At 28.4% G+C, this 7,998-nt stretch overlaps 1 protein-coding gene across 2 annotated transcripts in view; it reads right to left on the reverse strand.

Annotated features, from left to right (window-relative positions):
* The window catches only part of LOC110280597 (glycosyl hydrolase 5 family protein-like), a 25,230-nt gene that overhangs the window by 14,427 nt on the left and 2,805 nt on the right, over positions 1-7,998 (reverse strand). The window contains exon 3 of one of the 2 annotated variants that reach the window (XM_021141704.2): positions 4,727-5,166. The exons of the other annotated variant lie outside the window; for it this stretch is intronic. Within the exon in view, the coding sequence (XP_020997363.1) occupies positions 4,742-5,166 (425 nt within the window). The 3' untranslated portion in view covers positions 4,727-4,741. Of the gene's footprint in view, positions 1-4,726; positions 5,167-7,998 lie in introns of those variants that run through there. 2 annotated transcript variants of the gene reach the window in all.

The following is a 7,998-nucleotide window of genomic DNA, read 5'->3' on the forward strand; positions in this document are numbered from 1 at the left end:
ACGGCCAATATACACCTCTGCTGCGGATTCGTAGAAATAAATTAATTTAGCATCATAAACAGGGACAGTTTGTTACCTGTTTGTATTGTAGGTGGTGTCGAACGAAATGACGTCTTCGAAATACTCACAGGCTGCTCTGCTTCTTGCGTCGGCCCAAAAGGCCAGCTTAATCGATTGATCCTCCTCGAGTTTGAGCTCAAAAAAGAAATTCGGATTCTTCTCTTTCATTCTTAAGAAATATTTCCCGAATTCCTTTGCATCTTCTTGTTCGGAAACATTCCGCACTTCCCTGGTAATGTAATTCCTCACGTCCTTTTCGATGAAATTTAACTCGCGGTGACCCCCGGCAGCCGCAACAAATGATTGGTAGGTTTTGCTTGGTCTGATATCGGCCTCGTCGTTATTCTCTATCGTACGACGAATGGACATGCTTAGTTCCCTGTGCTGTTTGAGCATCTCTGCTTTGCTTGGACAGCAGGGGTGTGAATGATCCAGCACAACCTTTGAAATGATCCAAGCACCGACATCCTTCAATGTGTGTATATAAATTCTTGCAGGACAGTTTAAACCGGCTGTCGGATTGGTCTTCTCGGTTGGAGATATTTTAGATTTCCATTTTCCCTCTCTGCTACATGTAATCAGTTGATTCTTAATCTCGTTTCCCTTCCTATTTGTGCACCGAACTCTTGTAGAGAAACCTGCAGCCTTGGCGTAGTTCCTGTAAAATTTTCCGGCATCTTCAAGGGTGGTAAAGGTCATTCCGACCTTCGGAACAAGCTCGTCATCAACAACCGAGAGAGGCTGCACAATACACCGTGTCAGAACTGTGAATACACCCATAGATATGATACAAATACACCCAATCATGTCTTATATGATACACCCGAACCGAAACAACTCAACTACAGAATGACCTTTAAAGCCATAAACTGTCAATACACAGGCTGCAGAATACACCATGTCAAAAACTAAAAACACACCCAATCATGTCTGATATAATACACCTGAACAACAACAACTCAATTAAAAGTAAAGTGTATATACACCCACACTTATAGCTAAAATACACCCAAAGAAGAAATTGATCTACACCCGAGCGTCTGCTATAAATTCCAGGTAATTAATCACAAATAATACATTGAATCGACAGATTCATGTTAACATGTTACTTTCACTGTCAATGTTCGGCAATTTTTAAACTACACAATGCTATACAAATTACTGTAAATCAAACCTCAGGAACTTCGTTAGATTCAAATTCATAATCCACATCGCCTGGATTCAGCGCAGAATCTGAGCTTGAAGGATCCATTATCTTCAAAACGAGTTCGAACTTTGATTTCAGAAAACAACAAATCAAGAGAGAAAACGAAGCTCGAGTTGCAGAGAGAGAAAAAAAGAACGTAAACGAAGAACATACCAGTGAGAAAAGAAGAGGAAAAGATCGATGGAGAAGAATGAGGAAAACGCGCGAGAAGAAGAACAACCAAATCTCAAAATAACGAAAACGAAGAAAGAAACAAATATTTTAAATTTGGAAGTTAGATATACGCGGCATATTATATAGCGCGTGTAATCAACGTAGCTGGAGGAGCGAGTATTTTAAATTTATTATTTAATAAACTTGTAAAGCATACAAGCCATTGCAGAGCTTTTCCGATATCTATAACTCTAAAAAATGATAACGAAATTCAAATAATACATATTTTGTTAATCTTTCTTTCTCTGTCTATTGTCTTAGTATAACTACTTAGGATTAAAAGTTGTTTAAATATTACATAACTATTTTTAAAATCTTAATGATCTTAATTAATTCAAATTTGATTTGTACGAAGTTTTGTTGGGTCGTTGCTGTGCTACCTAATGAACTACTTTTTCTAATATCAAAATAAAGCAATACGGTATTATATTAAATACTAGAGGACAAAAATATCCTGAGTGAATCTCTTTTTGTTTTGTCGACATGCCAAGTGAGCAATATGATTTTTTCACCCTTTTGGTTGAGAAAAGATATTACCAAGATATTGTATAGGAAGAAAACTTTTGTAGACAACGATTGATGTTTTTGTTAGACGCTATATGTCCATGCGCTGCTCGTGGTTTTTATTTAGAGTAGTTTGTTTAAATACTTCCTTTTGTGTGGAAGCTTTTGGAAATTAACATGAGCGCCAATAATCCTATGACTAGTTATATAAGGACATGGATTTATCTAACAAAAACAAAAAAAGAAATTGGATTTAAAGGCTATTTAAATGTATTATAAAATCACTTATTCTAAAAGTTTAAGCGAAGAGATACTATAAATAATTATATTTTTAATATTTCTTAAGTAAGAGCTTCTTTTATGTTTGTATTATTTTTACATAAGTCTTTTTCTTCTTCTTTTATTTATTTTATGTCATTTTTTTTATTTTTGAAGTTCATTAAGGATTGGACGTAGAGTTTTGATACTATATCATGAAATCATTCATTTTCAAAGTTTAAATTGATAGGAAAAATCAATATGAATAATCATATCTCTAATAAAATATATATAGAAAAGTAAAAAAAATTACTGTTGAGTTTGAAAAATTTATATAATGATCAAACATTATTATAATATAAATTAAAAAATTATTATTAAGAATTTTTATTTAATAATTTTTAATAGGTTGTTTGATAATTTTTGTTTAAGTGTGCAGAAAGTAAATTAGTTTTCAATATTTGGCTAAAATGTAATGAAGCCCAATTTGATTATTGAATGACAAGCCTTACACAAAATTTATTTTATAAATAGTGGTTGAATATTAAAAGAGAAAGAGATCCTCCAGAGGACAAAGTCACAAGCCCATAAACTAAAATGGACGAATCAAAGAAAGAAAGAAACCCAAAGTCATTAAGCTACGGTTTTACACGTTGCTTTATGTATTAGGGAATAGAAGTGAAAATTCAATTTGATTTAATTCCAATTAATGCTTCCACCGAAAGTTTTTTCTTTTCTCTCTTTTTTTCTCCTCTGCTTTGGTCACTTCAATCATTAAAGAATAAGATATCAGATGAAAAAGACTATGAAAAAGAAAGTCTAAAGAAGATCTTTACTCCAGAAAGAAAGATTTTGGTGAAAGATTTCAAGATTTTTATTGCCAAAAAAGAAGCAATCCGACTCTGTCAAGAAGAAGATCTAGCTTGATAAAAGTTCATTCCTATTTTTGTTCCTCCAAGAGGAAGATAGCGTCTGAACCTCAAGAAAGGAAAAAACAAAAATGAAAAGTTTGAAGTTGTCCAAAGTCAGAAACTCATCAACGATCATAATCTATTTTTGGGGTCAAAGTCAAGATCAATGACCAAGATGGAAGAAGTTTGAAGAAAAATGGTGAGAGTGATGAGGTAAGCTTGCATGCATCAACCTCGGTTTTCTCAATCCCCTTCTGATGAAGCCGCTGCTACTCTTTGGTAGGAGAAGAAGTTGTTGGGTTGGGGTTTCAACCTTGGAAGCTTCCCCTTCTATATTAAGGGTGAACGGCCAAATGTTGAGATCAAAGAAAGAAAGTGAAAACACAGAGTTCTCATAGTTACCCGAGCTTCCTGAGTACTTCTCCTTCAATGGTGTTCATTTTGTTTTCTTTTTCTTAGTTTTGTCTATCTGAATCTCATGGTTAAAAGGCAAATATAGTGAGATTTGTAAGAAAAAGGCGGTGAAAGAAAAAAGGTAGTGATCAAAATTAGAGAAAAAGGCATAGATATATCAGAGTTTCTTTGTACATCTGTATATTGTGTGTCATGATCCTGTGAGAATTTTCTTACAAGTTAGGTTAGTACTTTGCTGGTGAAAGTTTGGTTTCAGTCCAAGCCAAGTTCAGATTGGGGTTAGAATATGGATTTGTCCCAAATAAGATTGGGTAGATCCTAGGAAAAGAAATTGGTGATTATAATCTGTTAAAGATAGTGAAATTTCGTCACTGTTGTAATGAAGACTGGATGTATGCTACATTGCACTTGTCAGCTGAACCAGGATACATTTTGGTGTGATTATCTCTTCTCTGTTTTTGGTTCTTGGGAGACAAAATGAAAAATATCTCTCAATTTATTATTACGAGACAAAACAAAAATGTCTCTTAACTTGTTACGAGACAAAAAGTTAAAATATCTCCTAAAATTCATTGGAAAAGTAAAAGCAATATTCTGCAAAAAGGAAAGCTAAAATTCAACCTCCATCTTCTTTTAGCCATTGATTACCATCAATTACAATATTTAAGTGTGTGACATGTGCGTTATGAATAAATCAAGGATTCTAAAAATCAATTCGAACGGATCGGTTGGATTAAAAATTAATGAAAAGTGCGGTTTGATTTGTATAGAAAACTATATGAAAAAAATATTTTAGAATTGGAAAAATTGGCATAAATTGATTGGTCAAATTGAACCGAAATCTAGTTGATAATTTAGACTAAAAGTTAGGATACAAAATTTAAAATTTAAAATTAAAAAATTTAACTGATATTGATAAAAAAAAATAAAATTGACTGATTGAACTTTTATTGAAATATTGGATATTGTTTTTCTTTCAAAATTTTTATCATCGTGGATTAGGCTCGCTCTAAAATGGTGAAATAATGACTTCCTAATTTTAGGCTATTTTCATTTAACAAATGATAAGAGAATATAATGAATGTATTCATTTTTTATAAATATGAATAAAACACTAACGTCCAATGGAGGATGATAATGTTCTCCACATAATGGCCTCTATGACAATATATAATTATTCAACATTTGTTGGAACCAGTTGAAACCATTGACTCTGGGGATTATCCAAACACCCAGTATCATCTCCAATACAAATGCATTTATTTGTGACTAATATTGATGAGTTTCTATCTTTGTCTAAGCACAATCCAGTATTGTTGTGTTGTAAATGCAAACCAGAATCAGATATGAACTTCCAAGAACTACTTAAGTCACTTGATGATGAGCAATCAGATGAGAGAACAGCAGGATCACCTTCTGTTCCAAGAGATTTCAAACAATGATCTCCATTCAATTTGATCTTGTCTCCCTCTTGATTCCACCCACTTGCTTTTTTACAATCACCAAGTTCAATTCGGTTGTAGTTTTGATCAGCTTTCACACATAGCCCACTTTGTGGGTGATACAAGATGTGGGAATATGGTGCCTTTGAAGATGGATCTGTACAAATTAAACTTAATTAAACCTCTAATAATAATAATAATAATAATAAAACCCATATGTTCATTAAGTTTGTGTTGTGGTGTGCATAACATTAATTGAAATCAATATTAGTTCAAAAAAAAATATTTTTGATACACTAATAATATAATTTTAAAATTTTAAAATATTGTTTGATTTTTATAATGACTATCTAATGTAATATTTAATAACACGGTTTTATTAAATGATTTAGACTAATACTTAATTTAGTCATTAAATTTGTATGCGAACTCTAATTTACTCTCTAAATTTTTAATTACTTTTTTTTAGTCTCCAAATGTTGTAAATGTGATGACTTACATTAGTTCCAGAATAATTTTTTGCACAAAAATTTTAATAAAGCTCTGACATGGACAACCAAATGTCATGCTAAAATTTGTAAATGAATGCCATTTTTATTATGACACTCAAATAGCCCATTATCAACATCAAATCACTTGCTTTAGAAAAAATAGTTTTAATAAATATTACTTATGAAGTTCATTTTAGAAAATTTGAGTGTCAAAACAAAAATGAAGTTGGACAGAGTCTAACGTGACATCTGACTGTTCACGTTAGTGTTCTGTTAATGTTTGTGCGTCAAAAATTATTTTAGAGACTAACATAAATCACATTCGCAAAATTTGAGGATTAAATAAAAACCATTGAAATTCAAAAATTATTTTAGAGACTAACATAAATCACATTCGCAAAATTTGAGGATTAAATAAAAACCATTGAAATTTTAAAGATAAATTTACGTATAAATTTAGGGACTAAATTGAATATTTATTATCTATTTTTAAATTACTTTTATTTTTAAATAACTGTAATGTGTCATCGCTACTATAATCATTAATGACTATTTTTGTCTCTAATTAAAAAAATGATAATAAAAAAGAATATTAACTTTGTTTAAAATATTTTAAAAATTTAGTCTAACGATAACGTGTTAAAATAATACTTTATCCTTTATAATTAGGCGAGTGCTACGGTGCTGAAACAAAATTTTTTCAATACCTACTGAAATGAGGTGGTGACAAGAAGAATTGGACACGTATTGCTATTATTGTTGCAGGAGGAAACACAAATTACAGAACAGCAGTAGTAGCAGGAGTTGTATTGGAAATATTAAGTAGTTATTAATAATTAAATAAAGATAAAATCTTAAATTTTTCTATTATTTTATCTTTTTTTTTTTACAAATTCATTAAACCTTAAAATACAAATTTTTAATTAAGAAATTATCTTTATTATAAAAAATAAATCACATAATTTAAGCATATATATAAAAGTCTAAAATAAAATAAAGAAAGTTAATAAAAAAATAATAAACAAATTAAAAAAAATATGTTCGAAAAATTATAAACTCTAGCTGCTAAATCCTAAACCCTCTAAATTCTCGACAACAAACTCTAAACCTTAACCCTCAATTCAAAATCTCTAAATCCTAACTTAAATCATATACCATAAACACTAAACTACAAACCTAAATAAAAAATACTAAATAAATAACCTTTAACTATAAATGCTAACTCATAAATTCAAAATTATAAATCACACTTTCTATTTTATCAACAATAAATACTAATTTCTTAACCCTAAATTCGAAATAATATCATACATAGTAAAATATTAATAAAGATATTTTGTATCACTTTTTTAATTAAAAATACTAAAATTTTAATATTTATTGTATACAATTTTTTAAATTAAAAAATTTCTACTAAAACCTAATATTTCAAAATGTCAAATCTAATATTGTAATGAGTAAACGATTTTCTAATTTTTATGTGAGGATAATTTTGTTTCAAAGGATTTATTAAATAATATTAAAATTAATCTAAAATCTTCTTCTATTGTTTAGCTAGTAGTCATAAAATCATTTATAGATGTATACCTATAATTTTCATAAATTGTATTCTTTTTTTTTTGGCCATACAAATTAAATTATGTAAATAGACTAACATACATTAACATAGAATAGACATATAACTAATTTTTATTCAGGACATATACATAATTTTAGCCTTCAATCAATTTATTAATATGAATTATCATTGTTTTTAAATCCTATATATATTCTTCTTTTAGTTTTATTTTCTTAAAAATTTACTATTCTTTTAAACTTTGTATTTATTATGCTCTTCAATTTTTTTATAAAAAAAGAAAATATTAAAATTATCAAATCACAAAATACTAGCAAAAATAATTTTTTTTTTAAATTTCTAGAAATTTTTTAATTTAAAAGATTATATACAATAAATATTAAAGTTTTAGTATTTTTAATTAAAAAAGTGATACAAAATATTTTTATTAATATTTTATTATGTATGATATTATTTAGGATTTAGAGTTAAGAAACTAATATTTATTGTTAATAGAATAGAACTTGTGATTTATGCTTTAGAATTTATGAATTAGCAATTTATGGTTAAAGGTTATTTATTTAGTATTTTTTATTTAGATTTGTAGTTTAAAATTTATGGTATAAGATTTGAGTTAGAATTTAGGGATTTTGGATTGGGGATTAAGGTTTAGAGTTTGTTGTTGAGAATTTAGGGACTAGAATTTAGCAGCTAGGGTTTATGATTTTTCGAACATATTTTTCTCAATTTGTTTATTATTTTTTTAATTAATTTTATTTATTTTATTTTATACTTTCATACATGTGCTTAAATTATGTGATTTATTTTTTACAATAAAAATAATTTCTTAATTAAGAAATTATGTTTTAAGGTTTAATAAATTTGTAAAAAAAGATAAAATAATAGAAGGATTTAAGATTTAATTATTATTATTATTATTATT

Source organism: Arachis duranensis, chromosome 4 (assembly GCF_000817695.3).
Source record: "Arachis duranensis cultivar V14167 chromosome 4, aradu.V14167.gnm2.J7QH, whole genome shotgun sequence".
Lineage (NCBI taxonomy): Eukaryota > Viridiplantae > Streptophyta > Magnoliopsida > Fabales > Fabaceae > Arachis > Arachis duranensis.